This window comes from Cyclopterus lumpus, chromosome 17, assembly GCF_009769545.1.
Source record: "Cyclopterus lumpus isolate fCycLum1 chromosome 17, fCycLum1.pri, whole genome shotgun sequence".
Classification (NCBI taxonomy): Eukaryota; Metazoa; Chordata; class Actinopteri; order Perciformes; family Cyclopteridae; genus Cyclopterus; species Cyclopterus lumpus.
Genome location: NC_046982.1, coordinates 17,319,457 through 17,346,095, shown reverse-complemented (window position 1 = coordinate 17,346,095; position 26,639 = coordinate 17,319,457). Strand labels below are relative to the sequence as shown.

Sequence of the window (26,639 nt, the reverse complement as noted above, 5' to 3'; positions counted from 1 at the left end):
CCCAGGAGTGTTCTGCTACTCATTTATTTAAAATGTAAGGCACAGAGAACTCGCAATATATTGTCAATAATCATCGCCATTCATTATTGTGAAGACAAAGATAGCGTTTGTCCTAAGGGACAATTCTCCATTCGTCTTTATTGACACAAAACACAGAATTAAAGGTTTTGTGTTTGATTATTCTTGGCACCAGGATGTAGTCAAATTAAGACACATGACACAGAGATCTGCTTCCATACATATGTTTAAATTAATGCTTTCCAACTAAGTACGCATTAATTATTATATAGTTATGAAAGACGACCCTGCTCACTACTGAGCCACAGTCAAATAGGTTTTGTTTCAAGAAATGTGGGCAGGCTTTAGTCAAATTAGGAAAAGACATGTATGAAAAGATGCAAAGATCAGTTTGGAGTAAATATTACAACTGAAACATCTTGAGATGAACGGACAAAGAAGAAAATATGAGAACCAGAAGAGGGCTAAAGGAGATTGAAAAGGTTAATTTCCATTAAACTTGCCCCATCCACACTGAAAGTGGTTTTGTCGTGTGGAAGGAGAACATTGTTTAGTCAAATTAGGAGACATAATAAAAGGAGCAAAGATCGGTCGGCAGTATTTGGGAATTACAACTGAAAAGGTTCCTGATCTTGAGATGAACAGACAAAGAAGAAAAAATGGGAAGCAGAAGAGAGCTGCAGACAGAGAACAGTGGGCCAGTAAAACAGAATATATGCTGGTTGTTGCAGGAAATTTGGTCGGCCTGGGCAACGTGTGGAAGTTTCCTTACCTCTGCTACAAGAATGGTGGAGGTGAACATACAGATTCTGAACATATAGCTGATTACACTGAATTAACTTGTCATTTCTATGGGCGTACATGCATATATCTCTATTTATATACATGCACCTAGGGGCCTTTCTGGTGCCATATGGTCTGCTATCTGTGGTGTTGGGGGTACCTATGTTCCTGCTGGAGAGCTCAGTCGGTCAGTACACCCAGGAAGGATCCGTCACCTGCTGGAGGAAGTTGTGTCCTCTGGCACAAGGTGAGTTCATTTGTATTGAGATAAAAGATGCAGTCGGCTGAAGAAAAACGAAAAACATCATACTTTGTACACAATACTAGAACTTTTACTGCAGAAAAGATATATCTTTGTCAAACACTCAACTAGCTTTCTTTTTTTTCATTTTAGGAATTGGATATGGACAATTGGTGACAAAAATGTACAACTTTAGCTACATATTAATACAAGTCTGGGCTCTCTTCTACCTGGTGTTCTCGTTCAGAGCCCAGCTGCCCTGGGCCACCTGTGAGAACACCTGGAATACAGGTAAGACTTCCTTTCTGAAGCTGGAACACTGTCAAGGCAACACAATAGAGGACTGTAGCTTTTAGGAGCACACACTTCCCTGTTCTTACTATAAATCCATCTCCAATAGGGAGATAAATAACAATATAGAACAAAGATATATATGGTTGTACAAACTAAAATAGAATGTACTAGTTACTTGTAACTGGTACATTTACGACAAATAATTAGTTTTGCCGATTTTCAATTAATGTAATTTCTTCGCTATTTGATTTAAATTCAGAAATGTATGCTCTGGCAATTGTCCCTTAATCTTTGTCAAGGTGAAGACTGTTTTTGGGAGGTTCACAATGTAACATGCTCTGTTAGTTTGTATAAGAGTAACTTACCATTATCATGTGCTTTCTCTACAACAGCGAACTGTGTTGAATCTTCCTCATCAAATCTGACAGTAAATCTGACCGTGCTAAAAAACGCCACCTCTGCTGCTACTGAGTTTTGGGAGTGAGTCTAAATTCTCGTTATTTACATTCATTTTATGCATTTAAGATAATTACATAATAATGACCCACTTGAAATATCATATTTTATAACAAACTTGGATATACACTGTCATATAAGGGGAAGGGATCAACATTGATTTAAAAACTGAAATATTTTTACTTAGTCTGTGAAATTAAAAAAATTGATCACGTCTTCTGTGCAACAAATCCTACAAATGAAACGTGAAATTCCGTTTTTTTCGTGCCCTCGACATCGACACGCCTAATTCAGGACACATGTGCCTCTCTCTTCTAACCAATGAAAAATAATGTAATTAATTGTTTCATTCAAGTGCATTGAAGCCTTTGGTAAAATCATAAGTTAATGAGCTCACTATACTGTAGCTTCTTAGGAGTGACAGTGTTAAACACCTTGTGAACAATTGTCGAAACAAATGCATCTCAATCATTGGGAAATTCAGGCCCGACGCATTTACTATGATAAAGACTCAATTTCAGTCACTGCTCAAGAGTCTGTAACAGCTGACTCAGGGATTTATGACAAAATGGGTAGAATAACGAATCATTAAAATATACAACTTTACACTCTGAAGCTTACACTACCGAACATAACTTGTTGCACTTGCTTGTGCAGTCTTGTTATTTCATGTTGTTAAGTTCAGAGAATCTTGAGCTGCTTGTATATCTTTGATTCTCTCAAGATTCTCTGAAGAAAAGTCCAAAATCTAGAGATGTATAATAAAAAGTATTTAAAAATAAAAATGATGATCAGCATACATGTTCTTGGCCGAGCATCTCTCGTGTCTAGAGGGCAACAGGCTCTTAGCTCTTAGCTAACAGTTTCCGTCCACTCCATAAACGAGAAAAGAACAATTCCAACCCTAAAGTTGCTTCGCGTTGGGTTAAATACCATCCTACCCGCTGGGCTTAAGGGCTCTTATTGGTTAGTTTAGGCAACATGCCCTGCCCTTCAACAACACGGCATGCTGCTGGCTATCTGCTCAAGGGGGCGGGTCTTAAATAAGGTAAACATCTTCGCTACTTCCGCAAGCGTTTTCCCGCTTCCGATTGTCACAATAAAAATGGTTTCGGGATGGAAACAGCTGTTTATTTTCTTTATCTCCAAGGGAAATCTACATTTAACTGCGCCTCCCATAATCAATACTTTTAATTCATACGTGGATAATCTTACAGATATAACAAACATAAGCTTCGCTCGGCTTCTGCCAATCGGCTTGTATCTCCTTCACTTCGAGCTAAACACTCAACAAAATCACGACTGTTTGCTGTGCTGGCTCCTCATTGGTGGAACGAGCTCCCATTGACATCAGGACAGCAGAAAGTCTCTACATCTTCCGTCGCAAACTAAAAACACATCTTTTTCGACTATACCTTGAATAGGGAAGGTAGAGCCGTAGTAGCACTCTAGTAGCACTTAAATGTCCCTTACCGATAGCACTTTGTTGTTTAGCACTTTAGTTGCACTTAAATGGCACTTACGGATAGTACTCTGTAGTTTAACGTTATTGAAGAAATTGTACTTGCTTGATTCTTGTTGTTCTGAGTTTGGACTCATGGTTTAATGCACTTATTGTAAGTCGCTTTGGATAAAAGCGTCAGCTAAATGACATGTAATGTAATGTAATAGAGTTACAGTGACTTTCTTCTAAGTCTAATACATTCTTCATAATTTTCTTCATAATATCCCTTAATAATTATCCTATCTTTTTTATGTATTAATTAATTTAAATCATATACATTATTTTATATACATGTGCAAGTAAAGATAAAAAACATTACAACTCTACAATGTGTACCTCTTGAATGTCCCCTCTCTTCAGGCAGCGGGCGCTGGGCATCTCTGGAGGCATTGATGAGCTGGGCAGTGTGAGATGGGAGCTGGCTTTGTGTCTTCTGGCCTGCTGGGTGTTCTGCTACTTCAGTATCTGGAAAGGTGTCAGATCTTCTGGAAAGGTTAGAGGAAACATTTTAATTAAAACGTTATAACTTTAGTATACAGAAACCATCATCATGCATTTTATGTAAGTATTCTACAACGTATTTTCATTACATAGGCATTACAAATATTTTGTGTTATACCATATTTTTATATTTCTTTAAGGTAGTGTACTTCACTGCCACATTCCCCTGTGTGATGCTTCTGATACTGCTCGTCAGGGGTGCTACTCTACCTGGAGCTTGGGAAGGGATCTACTACTACCTGTATCCAGACCTTAACCGCCTCTCTAACCTTGAGGTATCTTCTCCTTGTTAGCATGTCTGGTGTATTGACAGTCATCCTAGATGAGGCTAGAGAAAGGCCTGAATCCAGCTGTACTGTATGTACGAGCGAGGCTTCATTGTGCTGTTACTCTGGTGCGAGAGGCTCGTGTCTCAAAGACCCTGAGAAGTTTTAGCTCCCAGAAGCTCCAACCAAGTGAGATTGTTCTCAGGTGAGGGGCCTGACGAAAGACGATACAATTTCCCCCAAGGACACGGGAGTGGCCCAACATCTTCTTTCAAGGAAACAACAAAAAGCCATCAATCAAACATCTGACCTTCCTAGATACTCATGTCTGAAGAGACATTTTCAGTGACTGCTCAGACCACTCTTGGTTAAAGTCTGCTGAAAGACAGAATTCAGGTAAAATAAATAAGTGATAAAAAAAACCTACCTACTCCAGAGTCCATGAGTACAGGGATAGCCCTTTATGAGCTGTTGCTAGGTTTATCCCCACAAGCATGCACAATTGTAATGATATAGAGGCCAGCCAGTAGAAAGTGATGACATCACCCGTGTGTCCTTATGTTCAACACTTGCAGGAAAAAACAGCTGCAGGACGATAGTTATGTTTCCCAATTTAAAACAGCATTTCTTCAGCTGGCGTTGGTAGAACCAGAAGGGCCAACTTAGATGTCTAAGTCTAAACTTGTAGATCTCATATAGGATCTACAGTATATATTGTACAGGTTTTTCCCTCAAAAAGCTGGGGGATGTAGTCTATATGTCTCACCTTGATAAGAAGGTCCACAAGTCGGCAACATTCCCCAGCTCACAAACTGTAAATGCCACACGTAATAAAGGCATGGATTCAACAACTGTGTCACAATTAACAAAACGTCAGCCCTTTATATATTTAAAACAGGGGGAAGAATGAGACATCAATGATGAACCGTAATAGTCCCCATGCAGCCCAGTAATATAATATATGTTGTGCACCGCTTGACACGTGTAACAGCACCAGATCAGGCAACGCTGACTCATTTGTCACTGATTGAGTCAGGGAGGACTCAGATACATCTTACAGATGGAAACGGATGGAAAGCCACGTAGAAGGCCAGGATGCAGCTGCATCTACGTTCCACTGAATGATAGTATGTGTTATTCCAATTAAATACAGAGAAATATACTTTATGCTGTCTTCACAGTATGCGCTTCCATTGTTGTGTTTCCTCATGAAGTTGAGGGAGATGTGAATAATTTTACAGGCAGGAACTACGACTACGTTCCGTCCTACTTTTGTTTGTAGGAGGTTCAGAATCCTTACATTTCAAGTTATCTTGAATGCAGCATAAATCCTTGGAGAGAAACAAATAGGAAAAACAAAACTGGAACACTTTACTGGCTCTAGAAGTCACGTTATAAAAAAATTCCTTCAGTTAAAACATTAAAACATAAACAGTGTTGATATTGCATTGTGAAGACAAAGTCAAGACCATTGTTAAAAATACTAATGTATTAAGTAATACTGCTTATATTAATATAGTATTTTTTGTTATATAACAGGTTTGGCTAGAAGCAGGATATCAAATATGCTTCTCCTACAGTCTGACTTCCGGGACTCTTAGTGTCCTGAGCAGCTATAATAAGTACAACAACAACTGTTATAAGTAAGTATACGCTGCAAAACACTTGTTATAATATTTACCTTTCAATTCAATTCAGTTAATTTCTAATAGCCCAAAATCACAAATTTGCCTCAGAGGGCTTTACAATCTGTACACATACGACATCCCTGTCCCAGGACCTCACATCGGATCAGGAAAAAACCTTTCACAGGGAAAAAAGGGAAGAAACCTTCAGGAGAGCAACAGAGGAGGATCCCTCTCCCCAGATGGACAGAAGCAATATATGTCATGTGTACAGAATGAACAGTGTTACAGAGTTACAACGCATTCAATGAATTTGACAGAAATGTATCAATAATTAGTAGGCATGGACCACGATCCAGATTTCCACAATCCATGAAACAGAAGGAGGAAGAGAAGAGATGGGGAGGCAGACCAATGAGGTCAGGCCTTTGAGGCAGGAGGCACAGAGAAGGAGGCCAGAGGCTGGATGCAGGAAGCAAGGGTAAGGAGTCAGGACCCAGGACCAGCTTCAGACACAGCCAGGTCCAATGGACCCTATGAGACGTGAAGTCACAAAGACTCCGGGGAGGAAGTAGGGTTAGTAATGTGCAATGGAGAGATGTAAAAGGAGAGAGAGAAGAGGAGAGAGATGCTCAGTGTATCCTAAGATGTCGCCCGGCAGCCTATAGCAGCATATCTAGGGGCTGGACCAGGGAAAACCTGAGTCAGCCCTAACTATAAGCGCTGTTAAAGAGGAAAGTCTTAAGTCTACTCTTAAATGAGGTGACTGTGTCTGCCTCCCAGACTGAAAGTGGAAGCTGGTTCCATAAAAGAGGAGCTTGATAACTGAAGGCTCTTGCTCCCATCCTACTTTGTAAGACTCTAGGAACCACGACTAGCCCCGCATTTAGTGAGCGCAGCTCTCTAGTGGGGCAATATGGTACTACAAGCTCCTTAAGATATGATGGTGCATCACCAATCAAGGCTTTGTAGGTGAGGAGAAGAATTTTAAATGTGATTCTTGATTTTACAGGGAGCCAGTGCAGAGAAGCTAATACAGGAGTAATGTGATCTCTTTTCTTCGTTTTTGTGAGTACACAAACTGCAGCATTCTGGTTTAATTGGAGGGACTTAAGATACTTATAAGAGTCGCCTGATAATAAGGAATTGCAGTAATCTAGTCTAGAAGTAACAAACAAGTGAACCAGTTATTCTGCATCTTTTTGAGACAAGATGTGCCTGATTTTTGAAATGTTACGTAGATGAATGCAGTCCTTAAAATTTCCTTCACGTGGGAGTCAAAGGACAAGTCACGATCAAAGATAACGCCGAGATTCTTTACAGTGGTGTTAGATGCCAGGGCAATGCCATCTACAGAAACCACATCACCAGATAATTGAGGATTTGATAAACGTTTTTTGTAACAACCAGCAAGCACACAGAATAAACATATTTTTCTTCTTCTTTTTTCACATTACCATATAAAATGTGCAACATGTCTCCCTGTGACCTCTAGGGACTGCTTTTGGCTCTGTCTACTCAACAGTGGGACCAGTTTTGTTGCTGGATTTGTCGTCTTCTCTGTACTTGGCTTCATGGCTCAGAAACAGGGTGTTCCTGTCGAATCCGTGGTCGAGTCAGGTAAAGACTTGACATGGTGAGGAAGTTGCATATTAATCCAGAGACCAATAACATCATGTAACAACTCATGTTACCATCCCCGGGTTCCCCCCCCCAGCACCAAGGAATGAGCACACTGAGTGCAACGTTTGGCAATATCCTTTATTCAGGTCTCTGCTCTGACGGTCTTATGCTCCATCTCCAACACACCTGATATAGGGGCAAGACCCATTACCCCTGATCCACTGCAACTGAGGCTAATTAAGCCTCTTCCCAGCACCTGTTCCCTGAGCCACTCCCCCCCTGCAGCTGAGCCCAACCACGCCCAGGCCATCACACATCGTCTTTGTCGTTATTTCCTGTTCACAGGTCCAGGTTTGGCCTTCATAGCGTACCCTCAGGCCACAGCTATGATGCCATTTCCACAGTTCTGGACGGTCTGTTTCTTCCTGATGCTCATTCTACTATCTGTTGACACACATGTAAGATGTTTGTGTTGTATTTCCTATTGATTAATTAATTACCAAGTTATTGCAGGCACTAAAAATAACTAATTTTCTCAATGTTTTATCCCCAGTTTGTGTCAGTGGAGGGTTTTACTACCACAATAAGCGACTTGTTTCCGAAGCTGTTTCGTAAACCAGGAAGACACGAGTTGCTCGTCCTTTTCGTCTGCTCATCTTTTTTCCTCGTACATCTGCTGTTGGTCACCGAGGTGAATACACATATTTCCGTGAGGGTACTTTCAAACATCTATTGTAAACCAAATGTTTTTTAAACTATTTCTAATATTGTTTCATCCTGCTGCAGGGAGGGGTTTATATTTTCCTGCTGATTGATTATTATGGCATCACCAGAGCGTGTTACTATTTCATGGCTTTATCCGAGTGTCTGACTTTGGCCTGGATTTTTGGTACGCAAAAAATGATCTGATCTATGCTTCATTAGTTGACATATTAGATATGTTTTAATCTAAAGGAAATATTAATGTAAATGCTGCTAATTTAAGTGGTTTGCATGATACAATTAGACAGCTTAGGTCACACTGGTAGCAATAACCAAATTAAGAGATTCTTTATCCTTCCTATTTGGTCCCAGTCATATTTTGGCAACAACAATGCAACATTATATGATTTATATGAACCCAGTCTTACATGTCTGTTTGTATCAGGTGCTGATCGTTTAATTAACATCATTGAGGACATGACAGGACAGAGACCATCTGTTTTCTTCAAACTCTGCTGGAAATACATAATTCCTCTGCTGTCACTGGTGAGTCAGAAATGTCACAAAAGTTAAAGGACATTTCCAACATTATTTGAGTCCCTTCCCTCCCTTGCTTAAATTAATTGTCAGAATTTCTTTGGAGCTAAATACTTTGCTCTGTTTTATCCCAATACAACTCTCTGCATCTTCACAGATTTCCTTAATCGTGTACCTGGTTGATTACAAACACCTCAGCATCAATGACTGGTACACTTACCCTGACTGGGCGTATGCACTGGGATGGGCCATGACACTGTCCTCTGTTCTCATGGTGCCACTGTGGGCAGCTGGACAGATGTGTGTGACAGCAGGAATCTTCAGACAGGTCAGTGCCCATCTATTCAATTCAGTTTATTTTGTGTAGCCCAGAATCACAAATTACAAATTTGCCTCAGAGAGCTTTAACATCTGCACACATACGACATCCCTGTCCCAGGACCTCACATCGGATCAGGAAAAACTCCCAAATAAAACAGAAAAAAACCCTTTCACATGGAAAAAAAGAAAGCTTCAGGAGAGCAACAGAGGAGGATCCCTCTCCCCGGATGGACAGAAGTAATAGATGTCATGTGTACAGATGAACAGCGTTACAGAGTTACAACGCATTCAATAAACATGACAGAAATAATGAATAATGAGTAGTAGGCGGTTGCAGCTTAAAACCGTTTGCTGTCGCAGATTATTCTCGTGTTCAAGATAATGAAAGTTCAGCTACACCTTAAGAGAGACTGCATGCAACAGTGTGCCAGTCCATGAGACATTTTTATGTTGCGAGGGAGTTCAGGAACATTATATTTTAATATCAGACTGTATTCATTAGCAACGTACACCCGGATGTCCTATTTTTATTTTCTTGGATTTTAATCACTGTTCTTCTCATTGGTTGTGTAATATGTGCAATATGTGCGCTGTGTGGTTGTGATGTGCTTCAGAATGTGTCTCTGTTTATGTATTGTCAGTTTCGTTATTATTGCTACTATGGAGGTAGCTATATCACAGGACAATAAGCCTTGAGTCCAATCAAAATTATACCATGTGTGCAGCTTTTGAGTCCAAGAAAACGTTCCCCTTGGGTACAATAAAGACTATTGAATCGTATTGATCGATCACCAGGTTCACAGAGTGTAAAAAATGGCCCAAAGTCTCATGTAAATATTGTGCTACTTACTAATTTGTTCCTTGTGTTCCAGCGTTTGTCTGTCCTTTGTCGTCCCGCTGAAGATCTGGACCAGCAGGAGAGAGACTTAGAAGACGAGGGGACGACTGTTGAACTCAGGACGTCTGCAGCGACAAGTTAGAGTCACCATAATTAGACATTTTTGTTTATCATTTGAGCATGTTATCAATTGAAGTGAACAAATTGTTGTTTGGGCGATTTTGCTGTTCTTTTTGTCAGAAATAGTGTAATTCTAACCTCTTAGCATTCCGAAACTGTCAGTGAAAGTTAAGTATCACTGTGTAATTTCTCTTGTATGGATTTCATTCTCATATTTAATGTTTCTTGAGTAATTTATCACGTATTTGCTCTCAAACCATTTCATTTATTCATCTGTGCCTTGAAAATGAGAAAATAATGATGATCGAAACCCTACACCCCAGCTCGTTCACTTCGCTCGGCTTCTGCCAATCGGCTTGTAGCTCCGTCACTGCGAGCTAAACACTCAAAGTCACGACTGTTTGCTGTCCTGGCTCCTCAATGGTGGAATGAGCTCCCCATTGACATCAGGACAGCAGAAAGTCTCTACACCTTCCGTCGCAAACGAAAAACATATTTTTCGATTATACCTTGAATAGGAAAGGTAGCGCCGTAGTAGCACTTTAGCAGCACTTAAATGGCTCTTACTGATAGCAATTTGTGTCTTTTTTATTGGACATCCACACCAGGCATGGTCGGTCACCAGAGTGAAGTGGCGTCCCCAGAGGTAATACCGAAGGCGCTCCAGTGCCTATTTAATGGCGAGAGCTTCCTTTTCGATTGTGGCATACCCTTGTTCCCTTGGGTTGAGCTTTCGACTGATGTATATGATGGGATGCTCCTCACCTTGAACTTCCTGTGAGAGTACTGCCCCTATGCCCACCTTTGATGCATCCGTCTTAACAATCATCTCCCGGCTAAAGTATGGGGTCAACAATACTGGCTGTGAACTGAGGGCCTCCTTTATGCCCTGAAAGGCCTGTCACATTCTTCTGTGCATTTAATTTTGAGTGGCTGGGAGGCCTTGGTCAAGTCTGTGAGGGGAGACGCTATAGCAGAGAAGTTTGGGAGTAAGTGACTATAGTATGAAGTCAGACCTAAAAAGGTATTTACCTGGGCCTTTGTGGACGGACGTGGCCAGCCCTTGACCGCCTGGACCTTGCGATCTTGTGGCCTCATGTTGCCCCTCCCATTTGTGTAGCCCGGATATTCAGCTTCTTCCAGACCAAGCTTGCACTTCTTGGGGTTTGCCATCAAGCCAGCCTTGCGGAAAGCTACCAGGACTGCTGACAGCCGTACCAGATGGCTGTCCCAGGAGTGACTGTGAATTACCACATCATCTCGATATTCAGCTGCATTCTCACGATGCGGCTTCAAGACTGTGTCCATCAGTCTCTGGAACGTGGCTGGGTAGTACAGTGTAGTGATACAGTCCTGATGGAGTGGCGAAGGCCGTCTTTTCTCCTGAGGTCTCTGCCAGGGGTACCTGCCAATATAGGGGTGCTGATGAAACAGGCTTCTCCGAGGCGGTCGATCAGCTCATCTACCCTGGGCATAAGATAAACTTTGAAATTTCATTTAATTTCCTAAAGTCATTACAGAACCGGTTGGTGTTGTCTGGTTTAGGGACCAGGACAACCGGGCTGGTCTACTCACTGTAGGATTCCTCTATCACCCCTAGAGCCAACATTTCCTGGACCTCTTGCTCAATGGCTGCCCTTCTGGCTTTGGGTATCCTGTAGGGACGCAATTTACCTTCTTTCCTGGTTCTGTGTCAATGTGATGTTCTATCAAGGATGTGTGCCCAGGTTGTGCAGAGAAAACATCCAAATTATGCTGCACCAGCTCCCTGGTTTGCTGTAGCTGTGCTTTTGATAAGCCAGGGCCATATGCTACCATAACTTCACTGTCTGGAGAAGGAAACACATCAGGGGAAACACAACACAGGAGGGTATCTCAGCAGTACCACCTTTTCAGCAGATTAACATGGTAGATTTGGGAGCTTTTGCATCGCCCCGGCTGACGTACCTTGTAGTTGATTGGGCCTATCTTCTCTGCCACCTCGTAGGATCCTTGCCAGGAGGCCAATAACTTGTGGTTAGTGGTAGGGATTAGGACCAGCACTTTGTCTCCTTGTTGGAACTCCCGAGGTTGGGCCCCCCCTATTGTATACATTGGCCACAAGTCCTTCATGTGAGCCTTCATCTTCTCCACATGTTCCACCAGGCTCCGGTGAGAACTTGGTTGCTCCTCCCAGGCTTCCTTTGCTACGTCGAGGAGCCCTCTGGGCTGTCTCCCATATAGCAGCTCAAAGGGGGGGAAGCCAGTGTACGCTTGAGGAACCTCCCTGATTGAGAACAAGACATATGGCAAGAGCTGGTCCCAGTTATGACCATGTTACTGATCTTGAGATGAACGGACCATCAACCACCTAACATAGTCTTCAACGTCTTGTTAACACATTCAACTAACCCATCAGTTTGTGGGTGATAGACAGAGGTGCAACGCTGTTTTAACTTGAAGATCCGGCAGAGGTCTTTTATTACATGAAGGGGGTCCGTCAGCATCTCCTTGGGGATTCCAATTCTGCTGAACAAGTGGATTAGCTCCCGCGCAATCGTTTTTGTAGTCATGTTCTGCAGGGGAATGGCCTCAGGGTACCTTGTTGCATAATCCAGTATCACCAGAATATACTGATGCTCCCTAGCAAACATCGCCAGGGGCCTCACTAAGTCCATAGCAATGCGGGAAAACGGCACATCAACGTCCCACAACGGATCCAATACAAAATCCTTCTCCTCACTCACAAAGCCCTCCATAATCAGGCCCCCTCCTACCTCACCGACCTGCTCCACCACCACACTCCATCCCGTTGGCTTCGCTCCTCTGATGCCAATCTCCTGTCCATCCCACATAGGACCAAGCACCGGACGTGGGGTGACAGAGCCTTCTCTATATCTGCCCCTCCCTCTGGAACTCTCTCCCCAAACTCATCCGAGACTGCACTGATCTTTCCTTATTCAAATCGCAAATCAAAACCCACCTGTTCAGAACTGCTTTTAATGTGTGATTGTTTGTTTATTTTTTTTACTAGGGTCCGAGCGACTCAGAAAGTCCCTATTTATTTTACCTGTATTTTAGTTATTCTTATTTATTTATTTTTAGCTTTTAGGATGTTATAATTATGTGAATTGTCTTTGAGTATCATGAAAAGCACTATACAAATTCAATGCATTATTATTATTAATTATAGGGAGAGGTATGACGGGACTTTTAAAATGAGGCTTAGGGCTCAACTTTTGGCATTCAACGCAGGTACGAGAATAGTCTTCTACTACTCTTACCACTCATGACCAGTGGAACCGGCTTGCAATCCGCTGCCTTGTCTTCTCAACCCCAGGACAAGGCTGTGGGCTAGGTGCAACACTGTGGACACATACGGTTTTGGACCACCAACAAGTCTCTCCTGTGGCCTTCTGTCTCTTTAGTATAGTACAACAGGTTATTTTTGATTGTGAAACAAGGATAGGTTAGCTTACCCAGCCCCGGAGCTAGTTTCCCCTCGATTTCCATGACATTACTGCGTGCAGGCAGCAGATGAGGGTCCTCCAACTGGGCCGTTCCAAACTAGCCCTTTAAACTTGGCATCCAGGAATGAACGTCAGCGTGGTTCCCTGCCACCGCCCCACGTCGCTGGAAACCACCGTCACCCTAGCGGAGGACCACCTGGCGGTGCATCCCGGCAGTCAGGGGGACAGCGGTCGTCTGCCAGCTCCACCCCGGCCGATGCCCGCCCTGTGGAGGATGCTCCCACCGCAGCTGACCGCCAACCTGGGGAAGTGTGTAGTTGGACGGAGGGAGGTACGGTATATGGGGTACCACTTGGGCGGCAGGTGCACACACAGGTGGACAAGACCGCCGCTATCGCAGCCTGCCCGCACCCCAAAACAAAAAAAAGAGGTGAGGCAGTTTTTGGGGCTGGCTGTTTATTACAGGCGGTTCATCCCAAATGTTGCAGATTTGACCAGCCCCTCGACCGTAAAGGTGCCTCAGATCCGGTCCAGTGGATGGAGCAGTGCCAGTTGGTGTTTGAGAAGGTATAAAAAGCTCTATGTGGGGAGCCACTCCTCCATACACCTAACTTCTCTCTTCCCTTTACCCTGCAGACTGATGCGTCAAACAGAGGGCCGTTTTGTCCCAGCAGGTACAGGGGGATGACCGCCCTGTGCTATACATCAGCCGCAAGCTGTCGGAGAGGGAGGCCAGGTACAGCACGGTGGAGAAGGCGTGCCATCCCTCTTCTCCGTTTCCCTCCTTGCCCTTTGTTTGCATCACTGACGAGGAGATCACGATCAGGTGCATCTCTTCTCACACCTGATCCCCATGGTCTTGTGAACGAGTGGGTGGAGCCTTCTGACTGGAATGTAGACTCCAGCCACCACCCTTCCCCTCAGGCCCTTACAGTTAATTTTCATTACAGTTGCCCCATCCACACTGAAAGTGGTTTTAGGAGACATAATAGAAGGAGCAAAGATCGGTTGGCAGTACTTGTGAATTACAACTGAAACACACATCGGATGAAGTTCCTGATCTTGAGATGAACGGACAACGAAGAAAAAATGAGAACCAGAAGAGAGCTGCAGACAGAGGACAGTGGGCCAGTAAAACAGAATATATGCTGGCTGTTGCAGGAAATGTGGTCGGCCTGGGCAACGTGTGGCGGTTTCCTTACCTCTGCTACAGGAATGGTGGAGGTGAACATACAGATTCTGAACTCAGAGCTGATTACACCGAATTAACTTGTCATTTCTATGGGCGTACATGCATATATCTCTATTCATATACATGCACCTAGGGGCCTTTCTGGTGCCATATGGTCTGCTATCTGTGGTGTTGGGGGTACCTATGTTCCTGCTGGAGAGCTCAGTCGGTCAGTACACCCAGGAAGGATTCGTCACCTGCTGGAGGAAGTTGTGTCCTCTGGCACAAGGTGAGTTCATTTGTATTGAGATAAAAGATGCTGAAAAAAAACGAAAAACATCATACTTTGTACACAATACTAGAACTTTTACTGCAGAAAAGATATATCTTTGTCTAACACTCAACTAGCTTTTGTTTTCATTTTAGGAATTGGATGTGCACAATTGGTGACAAAAATGTACGACTTTAGCTACATATTAATGCAAGTCTGGGCTCTCTTCTACCTGGTGTTCTCGTTTAGAGCCCAGCTGCCCTGGGCCACCTGTGAGAACACCTGGAATACAGGTAAGACTTCCTTTCTGAAGCTGTAACACTGTCAAGGCAACACAATAGAGGACTGTAGTGTTTTGGAGCACATATTTTCCTGTTCTTACTATATCTTTATCTCCAATAGGGAGATACATAATAATATAGAACAAAGATATATATGTTTGTACAAACTAAAATAGAATTATTATTCACAGAATTGATTTACTTTTACTACAAATAATTTGTTTCGCCAATTTTCAATTAATGTAATTTCTTCGCTATTTGATTTAAATTCAGAAATGTATGCTCTGGCAATTGTCCCTTAATCTTTGTCAAGGTGAAGGCTGTTTTTGGGAGGTTCACAGTGTAACATGCTCTGTTAGTTTGTACAAGGGCGAAGGTTTGCATATGGTTCATAGGGACTAGTCACAACCAAAGTTTTGGGAAAGACACAATTGTCCCCACCAATATTTTGTTAATTTGAAAAAATAATTGTGCACAATATATTTGCAAACTCATTCGTATTATTATCTATATTATGTTTGTCGCCCAGCAGAGTGAACAATAAATGTAAACGTTTTCCAATGCGCCCTTGAGCCTGTCATTTAATTGTCAGAGTGAGAAACACTCGTAACTTGCAGAAAGAGAGCTGGCCGGAGTCACGGTAAGCTACTAAATACGCCAGGAAATGATAAAGCCTCATATGAGTATTTCGTTTGGTCTCAGCATTGATACGGTGACTCTGTTGTGCTTTGTATTTAGGAAAATGACACAAAAAAAAGAAAAGCGATATCCGAAGTTAGTTAGCTAGTAGCGGGCTAACACAGTGCAAACCTGCATCCCTTTGAGATGCATTCAGGAAACTCAGAAATTAGGTTGAGGAAGCAGCAGCTGGACCACCAGGGCTTCACGTGAGGTCTTACATTGATTCTGTGCTGAGATGTATTATCATGGCTGACTTAGTGAATTATTATTAAGTGAATTATTATTATGTTAAAACATGCATGTGCAGACTAGGATAAGTTCTCTTTGCTCTTCAGGGAACAGTTAGTTTGAGTGACAGTGACCGTCATGAAGTGAGTGTAGTAGAGTCCTCGACATGAGGAGTGAACCATACAGCCTGACCTTAAATTCAGCAACTTCAGCACACAAAGTTACGATTCCAAGCAAAGTGGTAGTCAGTATCTGCATTATAGCCCTACATTGAAAAAGGTACTTGTTTTGAGTGTGTCAAAGCATACACCATCAAAAAGACCACTTTTGGAAAAAAGAATGTCCCAGCCTTCTGATTAAACGGTTTTAGTAATTGAAAAAGTGCCATTGAAAGCTTTAATCGCCATCAAGCGAGTAAAGCACACCATGATGCTGTAACAACAAATGCATTAGAGAAAACGCCAGTTTACATCCAACTACTAAGTGCAATGGCTAAAACACAGCAGGAGGCAAGGCACTGTCGAATAAAAAGTATGATAGATTTATTTTAAATGTTCTAATTTCCTTTGTCTTTTTTCACTACACAACTGGTAAAAGTTGTCTATATATTTATATGTATGTATGTTGGATATAGAATATACTGTTACACTATATTGGCATTTTAGCAGAACTGTTCTTACTCATTTATGTATTATTATTATTATTTATTGGGGCAGAATACTGTTTTGTATTTAAACTAAGGTTTTATTACTGTAATTATGTTTAAATTAGTTCCAAGTTAATATACCTTTTCAGGCAGGCCTATGCCTGACGTGTTCCCCTCTGGGTTGCTCTGCTGCAGACTGTTCTGCTTTTAACTGTGCTGCTTTTTAAATTGTGTCCGATTTTTAAATATGTTGTACGGCGACCTTGAGTGCCTTGAACGGCGCCTTATAAAACCAATGTATTATTATTATTATTATTATTATTATTATATTTTAATGACGTTTTTTATATATTGGGGGGGAGGGGAGGGGGGGGGAGCTGGCAGTGTCCCTAACAATTCTGAGACCAAACCTACGCCCTTGAGTTTGTATAAGAGTAACTTACCATTATCATGTGCTTTCTCTACAACAGCAAACTGTGTTGAATCTTCCTCATCAAATCTGACAGTAAATCTGACCGTGCTGAAAAACGCGACCCCTGCTGCTACTGAGTTTTGGGAGTGAGTCTAAATTCCCGTTATTTACATTCATTTGATGCATTAAAGATAATTACATAATAATGGCCCACTTGAAATATATTTTATAACAAACTTGGATATATACTGTCATATAAGGGGAGGGGCACACCATTGATTTAAAAACTGAAATACTTTATGAGTACTGCTACTATTGATCACGTCTTCTGTGCAACAAATCCTACAAATGAAACGTGAAATTCCTGTTTGTTCGTGCCCTCGACATCGACACGTAGAAGCGTTTTGTGATCTGACGCCTATTAGATATACTTTTTCTTTCATAGCTAATGTTACTGCCTACAGCTGTCAAGAGACAAGAGACTTTTGTAAATTAAATGCATGAATTTATAATACCTTCCAAGTCAACCAGTCAATGAGGTTTACGACTGCATGAATTTATAATACTTTCCAAAGTATTTTTTGAGTCAATGAGGTTTACGAATTTGAAAGACCTGCAGACACTCAGTTAAACATCTTGTCAACAGTTATCGAAACAAATGCATGTAAATCATTATGAAATGAATTAATGCCCGACGCGTTTACTATGATAAAGACCTAAAGACTCAATTTCAGTCACTGCTCAAGAGTCTGTAACAGCTGACTCAAGGATTTCTGGCAAAATGGGTAGAATAACGAATCAGTAAAATATACAACTTTACACTCTGAAGCTTACACTACCGAACATGACTTGTTGCCACTTGCTTGTGCAGTCTTGTTATTTCATGTTGTTAAGTTCAGAGAATCTTGAGCTGCTTGTATATCTTTGATTCTCTTAAGATTCTCTGAAGAAAAGTAAAAAATATAGAGATGTATAATAAAAAGTATTTAAAAATAAAAATGATGATCAGCATACATGTTCTTGGCCGAGCATGTCTCGTGTCTAGAGGGCAACAGGCTCTTAGCTCTTAGCTAACAGTTTCTGTCCACTCCATAAACGAGAAAAGAACAATTCCACCCCTAAAGTTGCTTCGCGTTGGGTTAAATACCATCCTACCCGCTGGGCTTAAGGGCTCTTATTGGTTAGTTTAGGCAACATGCCCTGCCCTTCAACAACACAGCATGCTGCTGGCTATCTGCTCAAGGTGGCGGGTCTTAAATAAGGTAAACAACTTCGCTACTTCCCCAAGCGTTTTCCATTTTCCCATTTTCACAATAAAAATGGTTTTGGGATGGAAACAGCTGTTAATTTTTTTATCTCCAAGGGAAATCTACATTTAACTGCGCCTCCCATAATAAATACTTTTCATTCATACCTGGATAATCTTACAGATATAATAAACATAAGCATATAGTTACAGTGACTTTCTTCTAAGTCTAATACATTCTTCATAATATTCTTCATAATATCCCTTATTAATAATAGTAATAAATTGATAAGCAGCCCACGGACTGAAGCTACCTTGCCCGGACAAGGGAAACCGGGGCACCCTCCCGGAGCCAGACCCAGGAGGGGAGCTCGTCGGCGAGCGTCTGGTGGCCGGGATTTCGGCCATGGGGCCCGGTCGGGCTCAGCCCGAAAAAACATCATGGAGCAGCAGTCACCCTGTGGACCCACCACCCGCAGGGAGAATTATCGGGGTCGGGTGCTACGTAGACCGGGCGGCAGGCCAGGCGGGAGACCTGGGCGGGCCGATCGCTGGCGGCATAGACTAGCTCTAGGGACGTGGAACGTCACCTCACTAGCGTGGAAAGAGCCGGAGCTGGTGCAGGAGGTGGAGCGGTACCAGCTAGATATAGTTGGGCTCACCTCCACCCACAGCATGGGCTCTGGAACCAAGCTCCTGGAGAAGGGTTGGACTTTGTCCTTTTCTGGAGTTGCCCAGGGTGAGAGGCGCCGGGCGGGAGTGGGGATACTCACGAGCCCCCGGCTGATCGCCGCTGTGTTGGAGTTTTCCCCGGGGAACGAGAGGGTCGCCTCCCTGCGCCTACGGGTTGCGGGGAGTAAGGCTCTGACTGTTGTTTGTGCTTATGCACCGAACAGCATTTCGGAGTATCCGGCCTTCTTGGAGTCGGTGGGAGGGGTCCTGGAAAGGGCGCCGCCTGCCGACTCCATAGTTCTCCTGCGAGACTTCAACGCTCACGTGGGCAATGACAGAGAAACCTGGCGGGGCGTGATTGGGAGGAACGGCTTGCCCGATCTGAACCCGAATGGTGTTTTGTTGTTGGACTTCTGTGCTAGCCACAATTTGTCCATAACGAACACCATGTTCGAACATAAGGTGGCTCATAAGTGTACCTGGTACCAGAACACCTTAGGCCGGAGATCAATGATCGACTTTGTAATCGTATCATCTGATCTGCGGCCGTATGTCTTGGACACTCGGGTGAAGAGAGGAGCAGAGCTGTCAACTGATCACCACCTGGTGGTGAGTTGGATCAGATGGCGGGGGACTCGACTAGAAAGACCTGGCAAGCCCAAACGTGTAGTGAGGGTGAACTGGGAACGTCTGGCAGAGGATCCTATCCGGGAGGTCTTCAACTCCCACCTCCGGAAGAACTTCTCACAAATCCCGAGGGAGGCTGGGGACATGGAATCCGAGTGGACCTTGTTCAAAGCCTCTAATGCGGACGCTGCTGCTCGGCGCTGTGGCCGGAAGGTCATCGGTGCCTGTCGTGGCGGCAACCCGAGAACCCGGTGGTGGACACCGGGGGTGAGGGAAGCCGTCAAACTGAAGAAGGAGGCCTTTCGGGCCTGGCTGGCCCAGGGGTCTCCTGAAGCAGCTGACAGGTACCGGCGGGCCAGAAGGGCTGCAGCGGCGATGGTCGCGGAGGCTAAAACTCGGGCATGGGAGGAGTTCGGGGAGGCCATGGAGAAGGACTTTCGGTTGGCCTCAAGGAAGTTCTGGCAAACCATCCGACGGCTCAGGAAGGGAAAGCAGGGTCTACCCCAGGCTGTTCTCAGCAGGGGGAGGGAAACTGCTGACCCGGACTGGGGACATCGTCGGGCGGTGGAAAGAGCACTTTGAGGAACTCCTAAACCCGGCCAACATGTCCCCCGGAGAGGGGGCAGCGCCGGAAGACTTTGGGGTGGTTTCACCCATATCCCTGGCAGAGGTCGCTAAGGTAGTCATAAAGCTCCTTGGTGGCAAGGCGCCAGGGGTGGATGAGATCCGCCCTGAGATGCTGAAAGCGCTGGACATTGTTGGTCTGTCTTGGTTGACACGCCTTTTCAGTGTCGCATGGGGGTCGGGAACAGTGCCCATGGACTGGCAGACCGGGGTGGTGGTTCCCATCTTCAAGAAGGGGGACCGGAGAGTATGCTCGAACTATCGTGGTATCACACTGCTCAGCCTCCCGGGAAAAGCTTATGCCAGGGTGCTGGAGAGGAGGCTCCGACCGCTTGTCGAACCTCGGATTCAAGACGAACAGTGCGGATTCTGTCCCGGTCGTGGAACAGTGGACCAGCTCTTTACCCTCGCAAGATTACTGGAGGGGTCCTGGGAGTTTGCCCAACCAGTTTACATGTGCTTTGTAGACCTGGAGAAGGCTTTCAACCGGGTCCCTCTGGGGTTTTTGTGGGGGGTGCTGCGGGAGTATGGGGTGCCGGACCCGTTGGCACGGGCCATCCGGTCACTGTACGCCTGCAGTAGGAGCTGTGTTTGTCTCCTCGGTAGTAAGTCAGACACGTTCCCGGTGGGTGTTGGCCTCCGCCAGGGCTGCCCTTTATCACCGGTCCTGTTCGTGACCTTCACGGACAGGATATCTAGGCGCAGCCAGGGGGCGGAGAGGATCCGGTTCGGGAGTCTCGGGATTGCCTCTCTGCTGTTTGCGGATGATCTGGTCCTGTTTGCCTCCTCGGACCGTGACCTCCAGCATTCACTGGGGCGTTTTGCAGCCGAGTGCGAAGCGGCAGGGATGAGAGTTAGCACCTCCAAATCTGAGGCCATGGTGCTCTGCCGGAAACTGGCGGATTGCTCCCTCCAGGTGGGGGCAAACCCCAAGCGAAGGAGTTCAAGTATCTCGGGGTCTTGTTCACGAGTGAGGGTAAGGTGGAGCGGGAGATCGACAGGCAAATCGGTGCTGCTGCAGCAGTAAAACAGGCTGGGGAAGAGGGAGCTGAGCCGGAAGGCAAAGCTCTCCATTTACTGGTCGGTCTACGTTCCAACCCTCACCTATGGTCACGAACTCTGGGTCGTGACCGAATGAACGAGATCTCGGATGCAAGCGGCCGAAATGAGCTTCCTCCGTAGGGTGGCCGGGCTCAGCCTTAGAGATAGGGTAAGGAGCTCGGACATCAGGGGGGAGCTTGGAGTCGAGTCGCTGCTCCTTCGTGTCGAAAGGAGTCAGCTGAGGTGGTTCGGGCATCTAGTCAGGATGCCTCCTGGACGCCTCCCATTAGAGGTTTTCCGGGCACGTCCAACTGGTAGGAGGCCCCGGGGAAGACCGAGGACACGCTGGAGGGATTATATCTCCCGGCTGGCCTTGGAACGCCTCGGGATCCCCCAGAATGAGCTGGAAAGTGTTGCGGGTGAGAGGGAAGCCTGGGTCGGCCTGCTGAACCTGCTGCCACCGCGACCCGACCCCGGATAAGCGGGTGATAATGGATGGATGGATATATTTCCTATGTATTAATTAATTTAAAACATAGACATTATTTTATATACATGTGCAAGTAAAGATAAAAAACATTACAACTCTACAATGTGTACCTCTTGAATGTCCCCTCTCTTCAGGCGGCGAGCGCTGGGCATCTCTGGAGGCATTGATGAGCTGGGCAGTGTGAGATGGGAGCTGGCTTTGTGTCTTCTGGCCTGCTGGGTGTTCTGCTACTTCAGTATCTGGAAAGGTGTCAGATCTTCTGGAAAGGTCAGAGGAAACATTTTAATTAAAACGTTATAATTTTAGTATACAAAAACCATCATCATGCATTTTATGTAAGTATTCTACAACGTATTTTCATTACATAGGCATTACAAATATTTTGTGTTATACTTTGTGTATTTCTTTTAGGTAGTGTACTTCACTGCTACGTTCCCCTATGTGATGCTTCTGATACTGCTCGTCAGGGGTGCTACTCTACCTGGAGCTTGGGAAGGGATCTACTACTACCTGTATCCAGACCTGAACCGCCTGGCTAACCTTGAGGTATCTTCTCCTTGTTAGCATGTCTGGTGTATTGACAGTCATCCTAGATGAGGCTAGAGAAAGGCCTGAATCCAGCTGTACTGTATGTACGAGCGAGGCTTCATTGTGCTGTTACTCTGGTGCGAGAGGCTCGTGTCTCAAAGACCCTGAGAAGTTTTAGCTCCCAGAAGCTCCAACCAAGTGAGATTGTTCTCAGGTGAGGGGCCTGACGAAAGACGATACAATTCCCCCCAAGGACACGGGAGTGGCCCAACATCTTCTTTCAAGGAAACAACAAAAAGCCAATCAAACATCTGATCTTCCTAGATACTCATGTCTGAAGAGAAATCTTCAGTGACTGCTCAGACCACTCTTGGTGAAAGTATGCTGAAAGACTCAATTCAAGTACAAATAAGTGATAGAAAAAACAGCATTTTCCAGTTAAATTTCCAACTTAAGTAAATAAAAACGTTGTTTGACCGTGTCAAATATAAGTTATCTATTGTAACTTCAGAGTCCATGAGTACAGGGTTAGCCCTTTATGAGCTGTTGTGAGGTTTATCCCCACAAGCATGCACAATTGTAAAGATGCACCCTTGTTTCCTTATTTTCACACTTGCAGTATAAAACAGCTGCAGGACGATAGTTATGTTTCCCAATTTAAAACAGCATTTCTTCAGCTGGCGTTGGTAGAACCAGAAGGGCCCACAACTTAGATGTCTAAGTCTAAACTCGTAGATCTCATATAGGATCTACAGTATATATTGTACAGGTTTTTCCCTCAAAAAGCTGGGGGATGTAGTCTATATGTCTCACCTTGATAAGAAGGTCCACAAGTCGGCAACATTCCCCAGCTCACAAACTGTAAATGCCACACGTAATAAGGCATGGATTCAACAACTGTGTCACAATTAACAAAATGTCAGCCCTTTATATATTTAAAACAGGGGGAAAGTGATGTTGCACTCCCTTCACAGGGCACTGCCACTGCAGAAGAGTGGGACATCAATGATGAACCGTAATAGTCCCCATGCAGCCCAGTAATATAATATGATATGTTGTGCACCGCTTGACACGTGTAACAGCACCAGATCAGGCAACGCTGACTCATTTGTCACTGATTGAGTCAGGGAGGACTCAGATACATCTCACAGATGGAAACGGATGGAAAGCCACGTAAACGGTCAGGATGCAGCTGCACCTACGTTCCACTGAATGATAGTATGTGTTATTCCAAATAAATACAGAGAAATATACTTTATGCTGTCTTTACAGTATGCACTTCCATTGTTGTTTCCTCATGAAGTTGAGGGAGATGTGAAGGTTTTTATAGGCAGGAACTACAACTTTGAGTGGCTTTCCGTCCTACTTTTGTTCGTAGGAGGTTCAGAATGCTTAAATTTCAAGTTATCTTGAACGCAGCATAAATCCTTGGAGAGAAAAAAATAGACAGTAGGAAAAACAAAACTGGAACACTTTACTGGCTCTAGAAGTCACGTTATGAATGATTTCTTTCAGTTAAAACAACATAAACAGTGTTGATATTACATTTTGAAGACAAAGTCAAGACCATTGTTAAAAATACTAATGTATTAAGTAATACTGCTTATATTAATATAGTATTTTCTTGTGATATTACAGGTCTGGCTAGAGGCAGGATCTCAAATTTGCTTCTCCTACAGTCTGACTGTTGGGATTCTTAATGTCCTGGGCAGCTATAATAAGTACAACAACAACTGTTATAAGTAAGTGTAAAACGCGCAAGTTAGAATATTTACCTTTCAGTATTTGGGATTTGATCAACTTTTTGACCAGCAAGCACACAGAATAACCATCTTTTTCTTCTTCTTTTTTTACATTACCATATACAATGTGCAACATGTCTCCCTGTGACCTCTAGGGACTGCTTTTGGCTCTGTCTACTCAACAGTGGGACCAGTTTTGTTGCTGGATTTGTCGTCTTCTCTGTACTTGGCTTCATGGCTCAGAAACAGGGTGTTCCTGTCGAATCCGTGGTCGAGTCAGGTAAAGACTTGACATGGTGAGGAAGTTGCATATTAATCCAGAGACCAATAACATCGTCTTTGTTGTTAATTCCTGTTCACAGGTCCAGGTTTGGCCTTCATAGCGTACCCTCAGGCCACAGCTATGATGCCTTTTCCACAGTTCTGGACCGTCTGTTTCTTCCTGATGCTCATTCTACTATCTGTTGACACACATGTAAGATGTTTGTGTTGTATTTTTTATTGATTAATTAATGTACCAAGTTATTGCAGGCACAAAAAATGACTCATTCGCTCAATATTTTATCCCCAGTTTGTGACAGTGGAGTGTTTTATCACCACAATAAGCGACTTGTTTCCGAAGCTGTTTCGTAAACCAGGAAGACACGAGTTGCTCGTCCTTTTCGTCTGCTCATCTTTTTTCCTCGTACATCTGCTGTTGGTCACTGAGGTGAATACACATATTTCCGTGAGGGTACTTTCAAACAAATGTTTTTAAAACTATTCCTCATCTTGTTTCATCCTGCTGCAGGGAGGGATTTACATTTTCCAGCTGGTTGATTATTATGGCATCACCAGAGCGTGTCACTATTTCTTGGCTTTATCCGAGTGTCTGGCTCTGGCCTGGATCTTTGGTACGCAAAAAATGATCTGATCTGACTATTTATATATATATATATATATCTATGCTTCAGTGATTAGTTAAATTATTATATATGTTTTACTCTTCTTAATCTAAAGGCAATAATAATGAAAATGCTGCTAATTTAAGTGGTTTGCATGACACAATTAGACAGCTTTGGTCACACTTGTAGCAATACCCAAATTAAGAGATTCTTTATCCTTCCTATTTGGTCCCAGTCTTATTTTGGCAACAGCAATGCAACATTATATGATTTATATGAACCCGGTCTTACATGTCTGTTTGTATCAGGTGCTGATCGTTTAATTAACATCATTGAGGACATGACAGGACAGAGACCATCTGTTTTCTTCAAACTCTGCTGGAAATACATCATTCCTCTGCTGTCACTGGTGAGTCAGAAATGTCACAAAAGTTAAAGGACATTTCTAACAATATTTGAGTCCCTTCCCTCCCTTGCTTAAATTAATTGCCAACATTTATTTAGGGCTAAATACTTTGCTCTGTTTTATCCCAATACAACTCTCTGCATCTTCACAGATTTCCTTAATCGTGTACCTGGTTGATTACAAACACCTCAGCATCAATGACTGGTACACTTACCCTGACTGGGCGTATGCACTGGGATGGGCCATGACACTGTCCTCTGTTCTCATGGTGCCACTGTGGGCAGCTGGACAGATGTGTGTGACAGCAGGAACCTTCAGACAGGTCAGTGCCCATCTATTCAATTCAATTCAGTTTATTTTGTGTAGCCCAGAATCACAAATTACAAATTTGCCTCAGAGGGCTTTAAAATCTGTACACATACGACATCCCTGTCCCAGGACCTCACATCGGATCAGGAAAAACTCCCAAATAAAACAGAAAAAAACCCTTTCACATGGAAAAAAAGAAAGCTTCAGGAGAGCAACAGAGGAGGATCCCTCTCCCCGGATGGACAGAAGTAATAGATGTCATGTGTACAGATGAACAGCGTTACAACACATTCAATGAACATGACAGAAATAATGAATAATGAGTAGTAGGCGGTTGCAGCTTAAAACCGTTTGCTGTCGCAGATTATTCTCGTGTTCAAGATAATGAAAGTTCAGCTACACCTTAAGAGAGACTGCATGCAACAGTGTGCCAGTCCATGAGACATGTTTATGTTGCGAGGGAGTTCAGAAACATTGTATTTTGCAGGGTGTTTGTTCCCCTGGTCGAAATCAACCAGAATATCAGACTGTATTCATTAGCAACGTACACCCTTATGTCCTATTTTTATTTTCTTGGATTTGAATCACTGTTCTTCTCATTGGTTGTGTAATTTGTGCAATACGTGCGGTTGTGTGGTTGGATGTGCTTCAGAATGTGTCTCTGTTTATGTATTGTCAGTTTCTTTGTTATTGCTACTATGGAGGCAGCTATATCACAGGACAATTAGCCTTGAGTCCAATCAAAATTATACCATGTGTGCAGCTTTTGAGTCCAAGAAAACGTTCCCCGTGGGAACAATATAGAATATTGAATCGTATTGATCGATCACCAGGTTCAAAGAATGTAAAAAATGGCCCAAAGTCTCATGTAAAGATTGTGCTACTTACTAATTTGGTCCGTTCTTGTGTTCCAGCGTTTGTTCGTCCTTTGTCGTCCCACTGAAGATCTGGACCGGCAGGAGAGAGACTTAGAAGACGAGGGGACGACTGTTGAACTCAGGACGTCTGCAGCCACAAGTTAGAGTCACCATAACTAGACATTGTTGGTCTTCATTTAAGCATTTATCAATTGAAGTGAAAAATTGTTGTTTGGGGAATTTGG

At 43.7% G+C, this 26,639-nt stretch overlaps 2 protein-coding genes across 2 annotated transcripts; both read left to right on the top strand.

Annotated features, from left to right (window-relative positions):
• The first annotated feature begins 718 nt into the window (after nucleotides 1-718).
• LOC117746393 (sodium- and chloride-dependent GABA transporter 2-like) lies at nucleotides 719-9,851 on the top strand. The gene is made up of 14 exons (XM_034555482.1): nucleotides 719-812; nucleotides 914-1,048; nucleotides 1,196-1,333; nucleotides 1,729-1,816; nucleotides 3,657-3,789; nucleotides 3,938-4,072; nucleotides 5,603-5,706; nucleotides 7,184-7,308; nucleotides 7,657-7,769; nucleotides 7,865-8,002; nucleotides 8,098-8,200; nucleotides 8,459-8,559; nucleotides 8,708-8,878; nucleotides 9,744-9,851. Exons 1-14 carry the CDS (start codon nucleotides 734-736, stop codon nucleotides 9,849-9,851), a joined length of 1,671 nt encoding a protein of 556 aa, XP_034411373.1. The 5' UTR covers nucleotides 719-733.
• Nucleotides 9,852-14,408: 4,557 nt separating this feature from the next.
• LOC117746259 (sodium- and chloride-dependent betaine transporter-like) lies at nucleotides 14,409-26,559 on the top strand. Its single transcript, XM_034555292.1, has 14 exons — nucleotides 14,409-14,502; nucleotides 14,604-14,738; nucleotides 14,876-15,013; nucleotides 17,027-17,114; nucleotides 21,803-21,935; nucleotides 22,080-22,214; nucleotides 23,835-23,938; nucleotides 24,094-24,218; nucleotides 24,301-24,413; nucleotides 24,510-24,647; nucleotides 24,729-24,831; nucleotides 25,131-25,231; nucleotides 25,380-25,550; nucleotides 26,452-26,559. Exons 1-14 carry the CDS (start codon nucleotides 14,424-14,426, stop codon nucleotides 26,557-26,559), a joined length of 1,671 nt encoding a protein of 556 aa, XP_034411183.1. The 5' UTR covers nucleotides 14,409-14,423.
• The last annotated feature ends 80 nt before the right edge of the window (nucleotides 26,560-26,639 follow it).

Coding starts and splice junctions, on each gene's coding strand:
- LOC117746393 (XM_034555482.1), top strand. CDS start 734: ATGCTGGTTGTTGCAGGAAATTTGGTCGGCCTGGGCAACGTGTGGAAG. Junction 1,817..3,656: donor GCTGCTACTGAGTTTTGGGA/GTGAGTCTAAAT, acceptor CCCTCTCTTCAG/GCAGCGGGCGCTGGGCATCT. Junction 8,201..8,458: donor GACTTTGGCCTGGATTTTTG/GTACGCAAAAAA, acceptor TGTTTGTATCAG/GTGCTGATCGTTTAATTAAC.
- LOC117746259 (XM_034555292.1), top strand. CDS start 14,424: ATGCTGGCTGTTGCAGGAAATGTGGTCGGCCTGGGCAACGTGTGGCGG. Junction 24,414..24,509: donor TACTATCTGTTGACACACAT/GTAAGATGTTTG, acceptor TTTTATCCCCAG/TTTGTGACAGTGGAGTGTTT. Junction 24,832..25,130: donor GGCTCTGGCCTGGATCTTTG/GTACGCAAAAAA, acceptor TGTTTGTATCAG/GTGCTGATCGTTTAATTAAC.